The following is a 16,590-nucleotide window of genomic DNA, read 5'->3' as shown; positions in this document are numbered from 1 at the left end:
AACAAGTGTGTATATGTGTGTATATACAGCATCTCAATAAATTAGAATGTCGTGAAAGTTCATTTTTTCTTGTAAGTTATTTCAAAAAGTGAAACTTTCATATATTTTAGATTCATTGCATGAAAAGTAAAACATTTCAAAAGTTTTTTTTTTGTTTTAATTTTGATGATTCGAGCTTACAGCTCATGAAAGTCAAAAATCAGTATCTCGAAACATTAGAATATTTACTTTTGAGTTTCAATTAATGATATATATTATATGAGTCACATTTAAGTACACTTCTATGAAATGTTTTCCAAAACTGTCCTGGAGCAGCCCAGGACTGTCTCACTCATCTAAAACACCCGATTCAACTCGTCAGCTCATTAATAGAGATTTTAAGACCTGAAGTGCAGAAAAGGTAAAGAGAGTTGAGAGAAAATATGTGTGTCAGATGCGCGTCATGTTCATCAGCGGCAGCTCTTAAGGAAATATCAGCCAAAATACCCTAATAACCAGCCGCTGTGATGTCTATTATTAAAGGACAAAGAAAAGAAAAAAAAGAGGAAAAAATAACTTTAATAGCTTTAAGGATTCATTTAGAATTTAGTGTTTGATCATTTCAATTTCTGCATTATTCAGCCCATTTAGCCCATTGGTGAACATGAGACTTTTTCTTTTTCTCACTACAAGGTTTCTCACTCTGGTGTTTTCTCTCTCTTGTCCTGACCCCCTACCATTTTTCATGACAGATCCAGTTTGCAGACCAGAAGCAGGAGTTCAACAAACGTCCCACCAAGATTGGCCGCAGGTCTTTGTCTCGCTCCATCTCACAGTCTTCTACAGACAGTTACAGCTCAGGTATGGCGTTGTACAAGCACCAATACATGCTGTACAGTCACATGCACACGTCCTGTTAAACCTCAGTCTGGTGGGCTACATACATGCGTCAAGGGTCTAATGTAGAGTGTCAGGTGAGTCATGTGAACAAAAGCTGTGTGGGTTCTCTGGCAGGCCTCTTTAAGAGGATTACATTGATAAAGGAGAGTAGATTGTAGGTTAGAAAAGTAAAATCTACATTCCTGCAGGGCTCTCTTAGAAACAGATACACAAGTTTACATATTTTTTTTTTTCTTTATTACTCCCTTTTTCAGCCGCCTCGTACACTGACAGCTCCGATGACGAAACCTCTCCCCGTGACAAACAGCAGAAGAACTCCAAGGGCAATGCAGACTTCTGCATCAAGAACATCAAACAGGCCGACTTCGGACGCAGGGAGATCGAGATTGCAGAGCAAGGTGGGAAGGGCCCCTTGTGTCTTAATGTTATGTGCCAACAAGCTATAACCGTTAACGAGCATGACGGCCTGCCAACATATTAAGCCACTTGTTATATTAAGTATTTGTTTAAGTGTGTAAAAGTGTGAGATCAAGCGAAGCGTGTTTTGATGTTCTTCCTGTGCTGCTGAGGGGCCATATGTTCAGTGTGCACTGTGAGACAGCAAGGCCCCCCCCTTCAGCTCCTCATAACCACATGGCCTAATACTCCAGTGTGCACTTACACACAGCCTGTGTCTTCAGATCTTTCATATTTACAGCTGTTATGTGACTTTTTTTGTTTGCAAAATTAACAAAATGTAAATAACGAGTCTTAAAACCATTTTCCAAACCATGTTTTTGGCTTAAAATCACTATGGTAAGCCTATAATAATTAATATTTATAAAGAGTTGTTCCAGGATTTCCCAGGAAACTGCATACTTTCATCATCACAATTCAGACTTTATCTGGCCTTTCTGAGATTAAATCTCACAATTCTATATTTCTGAGAAAAAGTCTGATTTGTGAGATGTAAAAAGTAGAAATTGCCTTTATTTTTAATTCTGTGGCGTAATCAAAAAACAGAATTGCGAGATGTAAACTCTGAATTCTGTTTTTTCTTCTTCTTTGAATTCTGAATTCTGCAAAAAAACGTTTAATTTTATATTATAGACATGTTAATATATTTTGTGTGTATTTATGCACTGTAGAGATGCCTGCTCTCATGGCTTTGAGGAAGAGAGCTCAGGGAGAGAAGCCATTGGCTGGAGCCAAAATTGTGGGTTGCACCCACATCACTGCACAGACTGCTGTGAGTTTCTGTACACTCATATACCTAATATTAACTTAATTTGTTCTTAAATTAAACTAATTACATTAAATTACACTATAATTCCAACACCCTAATCCTACCTCAACACTTTTTGGGACATTATTCATCCCATTTTTTACTGTCATACTATATTTGTGAGGATGTTTTCAAAAATAAAGCTTATTTTTGAGAGCCGAATGACATCTGTTTCAGTAATGCATCAAGTGTTTGTTTGCTTGTATGTGTGTTTGCAGGTGTTGATGGAGACCCTCTCTGCTCTGGGCGCTCAGTGCAGGTGGGCCGCCTGTAACATCTACTCCACTCAAAACGAGGTAGCAGCCGCTCTGGCCGAGGGAGGTTAATATTTTTCTTTTCTTATTCATATTTCCTTTGTATTCTTTCATATTTTTCTGTCCTGATGAAGTCCGGTGTGTCGTCTCTGGCAGGTTTCTCAGTGTTTGCCTGGAAGGGTGAATCGGAGGATGATTTCTGGTGGTGTATCGATCGCTGTGTTAACGTGGAGGGTTGGCAGCCCAACATGGTAGCTAGAATATATGCATATAGAGAATTGAAATATTATGACTGCTCGATGTCTCAACAGCTTATGTCTTGTAGATTTTAGACGATGGAGGAGATTTGACTCACTGGATCTATAAGAAATATCCCAACATGTTCAAAAAGGTCAAAGGCATCGTAGAGGAGAGCGTGACTGGAGTTCACAGGTGATTATGGTCATTTGTGAAAAACTTTAGTTTGTTAAATGCATTAAAGTAATGTTACATTTTTGGCATTTGATTGAGGATTGTTGTAAAAACTTGGAATTGGACACAATGTGGGGACTGCAATTGTTTTTTCATATCAGGAGGGAATGTCTCCATCTAGTGGCAAGTAGTGGAACTGGCAAATGTGGTTGAGAAATAATGCTTAATAAGAAACATTGTCATAATTATAATAACCATTATATATGTATGTGTGTGTGTAATAATTATATACATACAGTGGATATAAAAAGCCTACACACCCCTGTTAAAATGCCAGGTTTCTGTGGTGTAAAAAAATGACACCAAGATAAATCATTTCAGAACCTTTTCCACCTTTAATGTAAACTATAACCTGTACAACTCAATTAAAAAACAAACTGAAATCTTCAGGGGAGTAAAATAAAAAACTAAAATAATGTGGTTCCATAAGTGTGCACACCCTCTTATAACTAAGGATATGGCTGTGTTCAGAATTAAGCAATCACATTCAAACTAGGGGTGGGAATCTTCAGGCACTCTACATTTTTTCCCCAATTAATTCTTCTGCTGTGCAAATACATCTTTACATCTTAACCAAAATTGGAGTTTCTATGCTTTTTGTTTATAGTTGGAATGCAAGTGCATTTAACCGCAGCCGCAATCGAGCTTCAGGACAAACAAACACAAAGCGCATGTGAAAGTCTATGAGAGCACGTGTTTCATGCATATAGTACTGCATTCCAAACGGCATAAATGAAAGCATATCTAAAGTAAAACACGGCAGGTGGAAGCACACACTGTCAAGCAATGTGTACGTGTCTCACAGCGCAAATTCTGTGTAATGAAGCCCACCGTGTCGCTTGCGTGCACACGTGCCATATGCGGGGGAAAAAACTAATTCAGAATCGTTGAAGAGAGAATCGCGATGCATCGGAGAATCGATTTTTTTCTCCCACCCCTAATTCAAACTCATGTTAAATAGGAGTCGGTACACACCTGCCATCATTTAAAGTGCCTCTGATTAAACCCAAATAAAGTTTAGCTGTTCTAGTAGGCTTTTCCTGATATTTTCTTAGTCGCATCTTACAGCAAAAGCCATGGTCCGCAGAGAGCTTCCAAAGCATCAGAGGGATCTCATTGTTGAAAGGTATCAGTCAGGAGAAGGGTACAAAAGAATTTCCAAGGCATAAGATATACCATGGAACACAGTGAAGACATCAAGTGGAGAAAATATGGCGCTACAGTGATATTACCAAGAGCTGGACGTTCCTATAAAATTGATGAAATGATGAGAATAAAACTGGTCAGGGAGGCTGCCTAGAGGCCTACAGCAACATTAAAGGAGCTGCAGGAATTACTGGCCAGTACTGGCTGTGTAGTACATATGATAACAATCTCCCATATCCTTCATATGTCTGGGCTTTGGGGTAGGGTGGCAAAAAAAAAAAACAAGGTTGAACTTTTTGGTCTTAATTCTAAAAGGCATGTTTGGCAAAAAAACAACACTGCACATCACCAAAGGAATACCATACCCGCAGTGAAACATGGTGGTGGCAGCATCACGCTTTGGGGCTGTTTTTCTTCAGCTGGAACTGGGGACTAAGTCAAGGTGGAGGGAATTATGAACAGTTCCAAATATCAATCAGTATTGGCACAAAACCTTCAGGCTTCTGCTAGAAGATGAAGAGGAACTTCATCTTTCAGCACGGCAACAACCCAAAGCATACATCCAAATCAACAAAAGAATGGCTTCACCAGAAGAAGTCTGAAGTTTTGGAATGGCCCAGTCAGAGCCCAGATCTGAATCCGATTGAAAATCTGTGGGGTGATCTGAAGAGGGCTGTGCACAGAAGATGCCCTCGCAATCTGACAGATTTGGAGCGTTTTTGCAAAGAAGAGTGGGCAAATATTGCTAAGTCAAGATGTGCCATGCTGATAGACTCATACCCAAAAAGACTGAGTGGAATAAAATCAAAGGGTGCTTCAACAAAGTATTAGTTTGAAGGGGTCATCGGATGCAAAATATACTTTAAGTAGTTTGAACATAAATGTGTTGGAAGTGTTTACACATCCATCCTATAATGATAAAAATCCACCAATTTTTTTTAATTTTTTTTTTTAAATCCCTGTTTTAAAATTCCCTTTCTCAAATCAGGCTGTCCTGAGGGTCCTGTCAGAATGACGTAGTTCTGTACAGCCCCCCCCCCCCCCCCCCCACCCCCCACGATAGTTGATTGACAAGCCCGTCTTACCTTAGACCCGCCCTGAGTGAGCTGTCATCAGTCCAACATTGTGTTGATTCCGGTGCAGGGGAAGACAAGATGTCTCCGATTAAGCGATTGAGGTGTTCTGTTGTTGGATGTAATAATGAATATAGCAGTCGTCATTTACTCCCGACATCTGAGCCACTGAAGACGCAGAGGATTAACGTTACTTTCATTTTGAAGTGAATGTGCCAATCTCAGTCTACATAAATGCGTCTGTGTTCGCCCGAATCATTCGTGATCCAGCTTTATCTACAGAAGAAGTGAGTATAAAGGTTTTTATGAATCTTTGCAAATCGCCTTTCCTAATAATGTGCTAATTAGCCAGTTTCGCGGCTGAAGTTTAGTGTGCTCCGTAGATTTATATACATAGATGCCTCATTATCGACTGTTTCTATGGCCCGCGATACTTAAGCCATCCTCCATTTTTGGAACGGTCTGCGAATCTTTGAGCGCATTGACTGTGTGCGTCTACAACAGCAAGTTATACGCTTGTATATCTTTGAATATTCATTGATTATTATGGTGAATGCGAGATGGCTGACACATCAACGTATCTGGAGCGGTCGAATAAGGAATCTACACATATCTATGGTCTGCTCGTCACTCCACGGAAGAGAGAGGTGGAGCCAGCAGAGCTCACGAGCATTTAAAGCAACATTGACTGCAACAGCGTGCTGAAAACAGAGCTGATTTTGACAGGGTAAAGGTGTTTTTTACACTACCATTGAAACATTTTAACCAACGTATGTTATAGACCTTTTCATTAAGACCCTAAAGAATCATATCAACTTAAAATGGGCATCCATTGACCCCTTTAAGGGTGTGCACACTTATGCAACCACATTATTTTAGTTTTTTATTTTTACTCCCACTTCCCTAAAAGATTTCAGTTTGTTTTTTAATTGTGTTGTACAGGTTATAGTTTACATTAAAGGTGGAAAATATTCTGAAATAATTTATCTTGGTCTACACTTTTAACAGGGGTGTGTAGACATTTTATATCCACTGTATATATATGCGTATATATGCATGTATAAAAAAGGATAATTGAGGACCAATCAGCATATTTGAATGATCTCTGAAGGATCATGTGAAAGTGAAGACTGGAATAATAATGCTAATATTTCAGCTTTGCATCACAGAAATAAAAATATAATCAAATAGTTATTTTAAATTATAAATAATTTACAGTATTACTGTTTTTACTGTATTTTCATTAAAACATTGCAGCCTTGGTTTAGTATTTTTGTTCGACTTTCAAAAAAATTAAACATCTTAATTATTCCAAACATTTGACCTGCAGTGTATATATTAATTATATGTTAATTATGTATTATATGTAGTGATTATCAACATTAATCCTTTTTTTTTTTGTGTGTTTGTTGTAACTATCTCTCATATTTTATTTTCTAGGCTTTACCAGCTGTCAAAGGCTGGCAAGTTGTGTGTTCCCGCGATGAATGTCAACGATTCAGTGACCAAGCAGAAATTTGACAACCTCTACTGCTGCCGGGAGTCCATCTTGGATGGGTATGTCACTTATAAAGGCACTCAATAAGTTTAACACACTGTGTGTGTAAAGTACATGTCTTTTTCGGCTCGGCAGGACTTGTGTGGTTAGTATCGGCCTGTGGTTTCACTGAGCATGTTTGTGTTTTGTGTTCAAGTCTAAAGAGGACCACAGATGTGATGTTTGGAGGGAAGCAGGTGGTGGTGTGTGGATATGGAGAGGTGAGATCATTAGGTGGCAAATGTTGCCAGCTAATAACTGTTTCCTATGAGAACCTCTAGAGAGCTGCATTTAGATCTTCAGAATATTCTTGGCCTTATGTAAAGGTACACATTTAAATCTGTTTATTCGAAAGACTGGTATCTGACACATGCAAAATGTAAAAAATGATTTTTAGGATTGGAAAATGCTCGGTGAAGAATTAAAATAGGAAAATAATTTGTCTGATCAGCTAAACACCAACCATTTTAGAATGATTTTGTTAAATGTTTGAATATTCTGTTTCATCTTTTGCTGACCACACCTCCACTGCATTACTGCATTAGTAAACAGAGACCAGATTTGGCCACTAGAGGACAGAAAACCCCAGGAAAGGCCTCCACATGCATTTCATTTGATTTCTGAAAGTCTTAACAGGAATGTTTTTCCAGGAAGAACAAAGGATCTTGCCCTGTTTGTGTCAGTCACATTGTGTGCTACATACAGTGTATATTTTCACAGGTACATTTAACCTTTTTGTTCCGAGTCATTACTGTAAATCCTGTTGTGTGTAATAAGGTTGGAAAAGGCTGCTCTGCTGCTCTCAAAGCGATGGGCTCCATCGTCTACGTCACTGAGATTGACCCCATCTGCGCCCTACAGGCCTGGTGAGTTTGCAGCTGCTTTCACTGATTCAGCATTTCCTCAACAGCAGCGATGCCGTTAAATTATACTTAATTTCATTTTATTGTGTTAATACATTGTGAACCAGCATTTGAGTGGTGAATGAATCTCCAGGACTGTGTATTCATCATTTTTGCACACCTGATTCAAATTACTATCATAGTACTTTCCTAACTCTTGTAAACGTTCTGCAAGGTTCTCATTCAGAATTGAGTCTCTTGCCACTTGTTTTTAATGCTTACCCATTAGAAAGACTCGTTTTTATTTGTCATCACACAGCATGGATGGCTTCAGGCTGGTAAAACTCAACGAAGTCATCCGACAAGTCGACATTGTCATCACCTGCACAGGTATTTTGGAATCCTGTTTTGATTGTAGTCAATTTCAAAGGTTTATTATTCTGATTTGAGGGGGAAAAAATTACAATTTACCCAAAAAAGAAAATAATTCTTTTTGCATTCTTTTTGAAGCTTGAAAGCTGTTGTGCCCATTCTTTGTAATTGCTTGTAAAAAATAAATATATTTCATTTTAAAAAAAAATATATATTTTTTTTTAATGATTTTTTTTCAAGGCTTTGTCAAATAATAATAATAATAATTATTATTATTATTATATTCATTTATTTATATATATTTTAAATAATTATTTTTTTTACATTGTTTTTAAATGTGGTTATCAAGGATATTATCATTATTATTATGTATTTTAAGTAATCTTTTTTTTTTTTTAGATTATCATTATTATATATATATATTTTTTAAATATTGTTTTTAAATGAGGTTATTATAAATAATTAGCTATCAGCTAGTGTTTAACAGACACTACACAGCTGCAGTGCACTACACTGTTATATAACTGTGCACAGTTTATTGTCTGTATAACTGCATTCTGACTCTCACTGCAGTATGCAAATGCACTTGTCATTAGCACAGTGATTCTAGTATAGATTGCTCTACCTAAAGTTAATTACATCTGAGACTTCAAGTAATTATGCCTGAGCTGCAGTCAGTCTTGAATTTCAATTAAATGTAGTTTGACAAAAGTTCTGATTATGGACCAATTTTTAACCGTTCCTGTAAGATAGAGTATAAACAGGACGATTCAAGAATCAAACCTGAATTACAGTTCAGTCTGCAGGCAGCTGTGTTGCTAATGTGGATGAATTACTTTTGGTAGTAATTGCATTTGGACTTCTTTGGATTCATTTAGTGGTTCTGTGGGGAAAGACAGGTGGAGAACGAGTGGCTCTTTGAGTCATTTTAGATCAATTTCTTTCCCGAAGCTCCTTTCATCAACTAAACCAAGAAGCTTTTAGGGTTTCTCGTCACCATTCATTTCACTCTTGTTGTGTGTGGTGTCCTTAGGCAATAAAAACGTGGTAGTAAGAGAGTACATGGACCGCATGAAGAACGGCTGTATTGTCTGCAACATGGGCCACTCCAACACTGAGATTGATGTGGTGAGGAAACTGCTCAAACCCATAGTTTGTCGTCACATATGTATGTACTGTAAATAGCTGTCTGAAAGTTGACGGTCTTCCAACTTTTCAGGCCAGTCTGCGAACCCCTGAACTGACCTGGGAGCGGGTGAGGTCGCAGGTCGATCATGTGATCTGGCCAGATGGAAAGAGAATAGTGCTGCTGGCAGAGGTTAGAGAAATGTTTTGATTTTTAACACCATTTAGATTAAAATGAGTCCTGCCGGTATTTCACAGTTGTTTAATATTCAGTCATTCATTCAGTCACTCACTCATACATTCATTCATACATACAAGCATACATAATGAATTGTTTTGTCGGAAGTAATTTCCAGAATTTTGTGGAAAATTTCCAGTGCTATTTTTATAATTCGATACACATCCGATTTTCTTCATTAGAAACACTTCAATTACATTGCAGTGTTTTTTTTTATTATATTTTATTTTATATCATTTTCATTTAAATAGTTGAAGTTTTGGTAATTTTGTATTGCATTTTTGTAATTTTATAAATTTTTGTTTTATAGTTCTAGACTTGGCAACTAACTGAAATAAAAGCTTTTTTTAAATATTTTACTTAACATTTAGTTTTAATTGAAGTTATTATTTTTTTTACTGTTACATTGGATTGTGTCCATATATAAATGCAAAATATCTGGGAAGTATCTTTCTGTATGCAAGGCAAATTTATTTCTTTAAACAGTCGGATATATCACAGGCATTATGAAGGAGAAAAAAGAAGTTTAGATTAAAATGCAACTAAAAAATATAGTTTGTTAGAATTTTAATGTCTTAACCAATCCATATACTGTATATATTTGCAGGGTCGCCTCCTAAACCTGAGCTGCTCCACTGTTCCTACCTTTGTGCTGTCCATCACCGCGACTACCCAGGTGAGACGAGAGTGAAAGAGTGAAAAAAGAAACACAAATGACTTTATTAAATGGGTAATGTGCTTTTGTGTGCATGCAAGGAGAATTTGACTTCATAGTCATAATTCAGAGAATTGGTTTCTCAGTCTGTGAGCTGTGTGACAGTATGAACCTCAGGCACTTAGTGTGTATGTGTGTGACACACACACCCTTGCTGTTGTCATGGTGACTGATTTCTTGCTCCTTTTTCCCCAGGCGCTGGCTCTGATAGAGCTATACAATGCTCCTGAAGGCCGCTACAAACAGGACGTCTACCTGCTGCCTAAAAAAATGGGTATGATGCACTGATATAAATATATGCACGTGCATAAAAAATGCCATGTCTAAATGAATGGTTATGTTTGACCTAAAACGAACTATTTGAGAGTTCTGTACTGCTTATTTTCCATCAAGACAAGCGTCACATGCAATAAACCCAGCATTTAAGTGAAATCCTCAAATGTTGTGTTAATATTATGGCCGTCTAGGGGTGTAATGGTTGTAATTGTTTTAGTCTGCTCCATGCACGGATGTTTTCAGCCTGTTGAAAGATTCAGTGTTTTCTGCAGCACGCATTATAGAGAGTTTAGCCATGTTGGGATCCTGCGCAGACTCTGAGGAGCAGGAGACAGCTGAAAATAGGTCACACTGTCACAAACGGCTGCCACTTCTCCATCCCCGATCTCTCATCCTCTCCACTGCTCTTCAGCTTTTCCTTCTAAACCTGCAGCTCATGCTCATAGACATGAAAAATAAATCCGAGATTGAATCCCAAACGGTCTCTTTAAGAAGGAGGTGGAGCGATATGGGTAATTGATTGTAGTCAGTTAAGATGCGGTCACATTTACCTTTGGTCTGTGATATTTTGTGGGTGAATTCCAATAGGAATCCATACGACTGAAAAAGTTCTGCTGCAGATTTCTCTCATTTTCAAGCTGACCAATAGAAATCTGCTTGGTTTAAAGCGAGTTGTGCTTTATACTTCACTCTGCTATTGGCCAAACACTTTTCTGATTGGAGATGAGATTTCTTGATTTTCCGAATCTTTGCATCAGAAGTAAAATATTATTATTTAAATAGGCTTTTGTTTGTATATATATATATGTTTTTAAGTTATGCTGTATTTAGACTCCTCTAGGACTCTTTACTTTTCAGTTGATTCTTCTGAAAATTTTTGATGAAGTGAAGCCAGATTAAAAAAAGAATCTGGAATAAATAAATGCATACATGCATATAGCATACTAGAATGATTCTGAAGGATCATGTGACACTGAAGACTGGAGTAATGATGCTGAAAATTCAGCTAAGATCACAGGGATAAATTATGCTATATTCAAATACAAAATAGTTATTTCAGTTTCTAAAAAATATTTCACTATTACTGTTTTTACTGTATTTTTGATCAATTAATTGCAGCCGTGTCTACTTGGCAAAGAACTATGGTGCTAAATTTATAAACAATCAATCAAAATATGACTTTTCTTGATGCACAATGTTTAAAATGTGCTTAAAAAATCTGCTTTTTCTGCAGATGAGTATGTGGCCAGCCTTCATCTCCCTACTTTTGATGCACATTTGACTGAACTGTCTGATGAACAGGCCAAATACCTCGGCCTGAACAAGAACGGACCCTTTAAGCCAAACTACTACAGGTCAGCAGCTGCTTGATGAACCTTCATGATTCAGAAACTCCTGTCTATTTTAATTATTTTTAATAATTGCTTGCAATGTTTCATTTTTAGGTACTAGACCCATTCACAGGTGGGAAACGAAGACTAAAGAAATTACCAAGACTCCATAATTCATACAGACTAAGGCGAGACAGAGCTGTGTGTCACAGCCTGCATTTGGAGGGGAGGGAGAAGCCCTGATCTGATTGTTTAGCTGTGAATGGCGTGGCTAATTATCACTACGGCAGTGTTTATTTATTTTATGCTAGAATAACATAGCCAATCTTTTATGAGCTGCTACTGCCAGTGGTGCAACCTAGCGACGTTTTCATGGAAATTTAACCATTTCATCTTTTCTTAGCTTCATGTGTTAGTTGTACCTAATCCATTTAGTGATGTTTTATTGTTTAATTATAAGTTCCAGTAAGGACAAAAAAAAAAAAAAATGTCGATCATACCCGATGATTTAGTCATGGACATGCCACCTTGTCCTGTTCTCTTGTTTTGGACGTGATTTTTGTTTTTTCTTTATATAATATGGGGGGGGTGGGACAGAATTGCGGTCGGGCGCTTTCTTTTTAGTTGATCACACTATTCAAATTTTATTGTTGTTGTTTATTTTTTAAAACTTGTATTAATTTAAAAAAATTGCGCTTTCCGTTCTAAATAAAAAGTTGTTAAAATTTAACTGGATTGTGAACGATTTGGGGGCGGGGCTTATCCCCTTCGTTCACTCAGACTGGAATCTCATTGGCTGATGCATTAGCATTTCAAATTTCGCAACACGCTCCTTCCACACTGTTTCCAAGAATGCCAGTATTGATGTTTGAGATCGAAATGCTCAAACTGTGCGCAATCTATCCACGTTATTGCTGAAACTCATCAGGCTGTGTAATCACGGGTGTATATTAAGATATTTATACAGTTTTTTTTTTTTACTTTTTCTTCTGCCATCAACTTTTGTTCCTATGAACTCATCCTCTGTCATTTTAAAAATAAGCAATTCAATGTTATAAGATATTCTAGTGTAATATGAAATTGAATGAAACCCTTGTTTTATATACTGTGAAGTATAGCCTATATCGATGAGATACCAAATGTACAGTTAATCCGGTACCGAGTTTCTTTCCAGGTCCTCTGCAGATTTAGTCTGGAACACAATGGGAGAGAAATGTGTGTAAACTGAAGCCAAGACCAACTGTGTACTCATTTCAGAGGATAGAAGGAAAGTTTTGCTGTTTGCAGGCCTGTAGAGCAAAAGCTGCCTTTGTGACTGGGATATTCAATTCTAATAAAATTGGGACCTTTATTTTGCTACACTTCTGAAAATCTTTATGGCAGATATTTATCTTCTCTTTGCCATCTGTGTTTGTCATAAAGGGAATCAAAATGACCTTGTCCGTTTCCTGTTTAATGTGGCGTCTCTTTCCTTCGCTCAGGACCGTCTCACATGGAAGGTGTCGATTAGCCAGTGGAGCGCTTGCAGCGCAAAATACTTTTTTCATTGTCCTGCCCAAAGTATACTTCGTTGTTTTTGTTTTTTTAAATGAACAGTCGAATGCACAGGTTTTCAAAGTACTCCATTTGATAGCATGCATGAACACAGGTGCTCCACATGTTCACTAGAAAGATTCATACATGTCCAGTGTCTGCGCCTTTTCTCTCCAAAAGTTAAGAGCGAATAGATCTGTTTTAATCCTCTCACACGAGCACTCGTCAGCGCAGACGTCTGTTGTTTTTGCTGGAGTTTTCAGTTTGTTCTTGTTCTGTCTGCTCTTGTTTATTTTCCAAAATGTGAAACAGTGGCCCAGGCGTTTCCCATGGAAGCGTGTTTCAATCACAGAATAAACTAAATTAATTGCGACTTTTTGTCTCACATTTTGGACTTTTTTTTTTCGAAATTGGGATATAAACACACAATTGTGAGATATAAGCTCACAGCTCATCTTGCAATTCTGAGTTTTTATCTTACAATTTGGACTCAGAATTTATATCGTGCAGATTTTTCAACGCTATCTCACGGCAATTCGTACGTATTTTACGAGGTGGCTAATTCGTACAAATTCATACGACCTCACTCGTACAATTTAGTACGATTTGTCTAAACCCCAGTGACGGTTAGGTTTAGGGGCGGGGTTAGGTGTAGGTCATTCGTACAAATTCATACGAATTGGCAACTCGTAAAATACGTACGATTAAGCAAAAATCGTATGAATTTGTACGAGTGAGGTCGTACGAATTAGCCACCTCGTAAAATATGTATGAATTGCCGTGAGATCGGGCTGGATTTTTTTAATACAGAGGTAATTACAGCTTTATATCTCACAATTCAGATTTAGAAATGTGAGTTTGTATCTTGCAGTTATGAGTCAACATCTTGTTTTTTTCCTTCAGAATTCTGAATTTTTACAGTTCTGCGTTTTATATATTTCAATTCTGTTTTTTTAGACTTCTCAGAATTGTGAATGAGGAACTCGCAATTATGAGTAAACTTGAAATTGTGAATTTTTTTCACAGATATCTCATTCTTTTATCTCAATTCTGAATTTAATTTCTTGCATATTGCGACTTTATATCTCACAACTCTGTTGTCAGAATTGTGAATACATCTCGCAATTGTGACTTTTCTGAAATTGCTAATTTATTGATTACTGATTTTTTCCCCTCTGATTCCTAAGTTTACATCTCTTTTCATCTCTTAATTATTTTTTTTAACTCTTTTTTTTTTTTACTTTTTTTTTTTTTTTGTGAGATGAAAGTTTCAGTTGGGTTTCCATCTTGTGGATAAACTAGTGCAAAAAAAAATATTGAAGTGCATGTAGCTGTAAGTATCCTACTTGTGCGGTTAGAAAAATTGGGCTGCGTTTGCACTCTGTGCATATGATGGCATTCTCATCACGTACTTTACATGTACCCTGTAAAAACCGAAGTATACTTTGGGCTCTGTGGTCCCTGTTATATGACAAATTATCACATTACAGTTCCAAGGACCCTTTTAAACTCTAGGCTGCTTTTATCAACTTTACAAAACCCTAAAGGCATATAACAATGTTAAATTTTCTCCCAACATTTGCTTTTAACCCGCCTTCTGTTTGTAAATGATTGTTCCTCTTACGTTTATAGTATGTGCTGCTCTTGTAGTTTGTGTCCAGAGAGTCTACTTTAGTATTAAAAATGTAAATGTGTTGTTACCCCATATCTCCTCAATAACACTCCTGTCACGTTTGCATTCACTACTTACACACAATCTCTGTACTAAAGCACATCAGTTGGTGTACGTCTTATTCAAATGTTCAACCCGCTGTCTTAATTTTATTTCATTTTTATTTGCGAGGGTACGTGTGTGCGTGTGCATTATAAAGCGTTTGAAGGGGCTCGTGTGCACAAACGGATGCTTTGCTGCTGCTGTGTGGCAGTAGACGGTGGTTCCAGGCCTGGGATTATTCCGGGTGCTTTTAGAACCACGTGGAGCGCATTGGGATCAACACCAGCACCTCTTACAGAATGAGCATTGATGAAAAGAAGCTAAACCGTCTGTATATTTATTGTTGTAAATCACTACAAAAAAGAAAGTCTTTAATGATGAGTTGTCAACAATGTTTAAATATTGCAAGTGATGGTAGATGAGCAATAATCTGTAATCTTGAACAAAAATAAAAATCACAAATATAAACATTTTTTGCAGGCATTTCCGACTGCGCTATAATTTTTCTGTTTTGCCTCAAATCAGGTTATTAAGTAGGCTATCATATGCATGTTTGACTTGATTGTTTACAGATGTTTTTTTTTTTAAATACTAGAAATCATTTACAATAAAGAGCACAAATCCCTGTTTGCAGGGGTGTTTAAAAGGTACACAAATTCTAAAAGTAGAATATTTAAGGTTTTATATTTACATTTTTTGTCATTTTTACTCGTTTTTTTATAAATATATAGTCTGTTAAACAATAAAAATGTCTTAAATACTGAAATATTTTAAATTTCAAGTATTATGATTTTTTATGGTTTTGGTTTTAATTATAATATCCCTGACTTGATTGATTTTCATGATCTCCAACCTTTGAAGGTCTGATGAGGAGACTGATTTGTTTGTAGACAGTGACAAGCCTGTGATTTGACAGTGTCAATATCCTTTAGGAGGTTTTAAATACTACCTATGGGCATCCCAGTGTGTTGAATTAACCTGTTATGATGCCTTTAGGAAAGGGTCTCAAATTTTAACTTAGCCGCTACCTAAAAAATAAGGTATTTTAATGCTATTCTTGGTGTGCTTAGTCACTTTGTATATTCCTGGACGCTGAGGTCATGGATCGGAGGTGTAATTGGACAGTGTAAACGGTGGGTGTTTATTCTGGACACATGATGGTTTGAGGGGTATGTATGTATGCAAAGACAGGAACAGCTGCTTTGGTCACTCACATTACAAACACACTCAAAGAGTCACTGTCTGTTATCTTCACTCTTTTGTCCAGTTTCTTTTGGGAAGACATCACCACAACAAACATATCTCCATCTCAACAATCAATAATTCACTCTGTTCAGAGTATGGCCTGTCAAAAACGTCACAATGTGGCTCTTTCTGTTCCTCAACATGAATAATAGCACTTTGTTTGTATCACAACAGATCTCTGACAGCACTTTCTAAAGGCCATACATGATTGACTGGTGATTTTTGTCAAAACATTTACTCGAATCAATGCATAGCACTAATAAAGACACAGTCTTACAGATCGTTAACTCAAAAAAGTTGTTTTAGGGTTTAGTTACCCTTTAATGAATTTATGTCTATCTGCTATTTCCTCACCTGGCATTTGGATTAATATTTTGAATTAGTTTAAAAAAAAATTTAATTTTTACATGGCAAGTTTTTATAAATAATTTTCATGTAAAGCTGGAATTTCATGTAAATTAATATACATTAAGACTTATTTGTTTAAAATTGTATGTGATTTTTATATGACATCAACAAAGAATATTTTATTTTATTTTATAAAAAATAACCCCTGGGAAGCTGTATTGCAGTGA

At 36.8% G+C, this 16,590-nt stretch overlaps 1 protein-coding gene and 1 long non-coding RNA gene across 3 annotated transcripts in view; one reads left to right on the top strand and one right to left on the bottom strand.

The window, feature by feature from the left end:
• The window catches only part of LOC306861091 (putative adenosylhomocysteinase 3), a 33,649-nt gene extending 20,698 nt beyond the window's left edge, over nt 1–12,951 (top strand). For both annotated transcript variants that reach the window (XM_079403171.1, XM_079403172.1), the window contains exons 2-17: nt 732–840; nt 1,134–1,277; nt 2,007–2,107; nt 2,362–2,464; nt 2,554–2,648; nt 2,723–2,829; nt 6,528–6,644; nt 6,782–6,845; nt 7,402–7,490; nt 7,786–7,856; nt 8,872–8,966; nt 9,058–9,156; nt 9,809–9,877; nt 10,112–10,190; nt 11,427–11,547; nt 11,638–12,951. In XM_079403171.1, the coding sequence (XP_079259297.1) occupies nt 732–840; nt 1,134–1,277; nt 2,007–2,107; nt 2,362–2,464; nt 2,554–2,648; nt 2,723–2,829; nt 6,528–6,644; nt 6,782–6,845; nt 7,402–7,490; nt 7,786–7,856; nt 8,872–8,966; nt 9,058–9,156; nt 9,809–9,877; nt 10,112–10,190; nt 11,427–11,547; nt 11,638–11,644 (1,470 nt within the window). In that variant the 3' untranslated portion in view covers nt 11,645–12,951. The remainder of the gene's footprint in view (nt 1–731; nt 841–1,133; nt 1,278–2,006; nt 2,108–2,361; nt 2,465–2,553; nt 2,649–2,722; nt 2,830–6,527; nt 6,645–6,781; nt 6,846–7,401; nt 7,491–7,785; nt 7,857–8,871; nt 8,967–9,057; nt 9,157–9,808; nt 9,878–10,111; nt 10,191–11,426; nt 11,548–11,637) is intronic.
• On the bottom strand, nt 11,810–15,252 carry LOC306861094. The gene is made up of 3 exons (XR_013783446.1): nt 14,480–15,252; nt 13,865–14,435; nt 11,810–13,577 (listed from the first exon to the last, which is right to left on the bottom strand). It is a non-coding gene; the product is annotated as an uncharacterized lncRNA (long non-coding RNA).
• Nucleotides 15,253–16,590: the final 1,338 nt, after the last annotated feature.

This window comes from Barbus barbus (assembly GCF_936440315.1).
Source record: "Barbus barbus genome assembly, chromosome: 42".
In the NCBI taxonomy this organism is placed as follows: domain Eukaryota; kingdom Metazoa; phylum Chordata; class Actinopteri; order Cypriniformes; family Cyprinidae; genus Barbus; species Barbus barbus.
The sequence above is the reverse complement of the archived record's forward strand: the minus strand, read 5'-3'. Positions and strand labels throughout refer to the sequence as shown.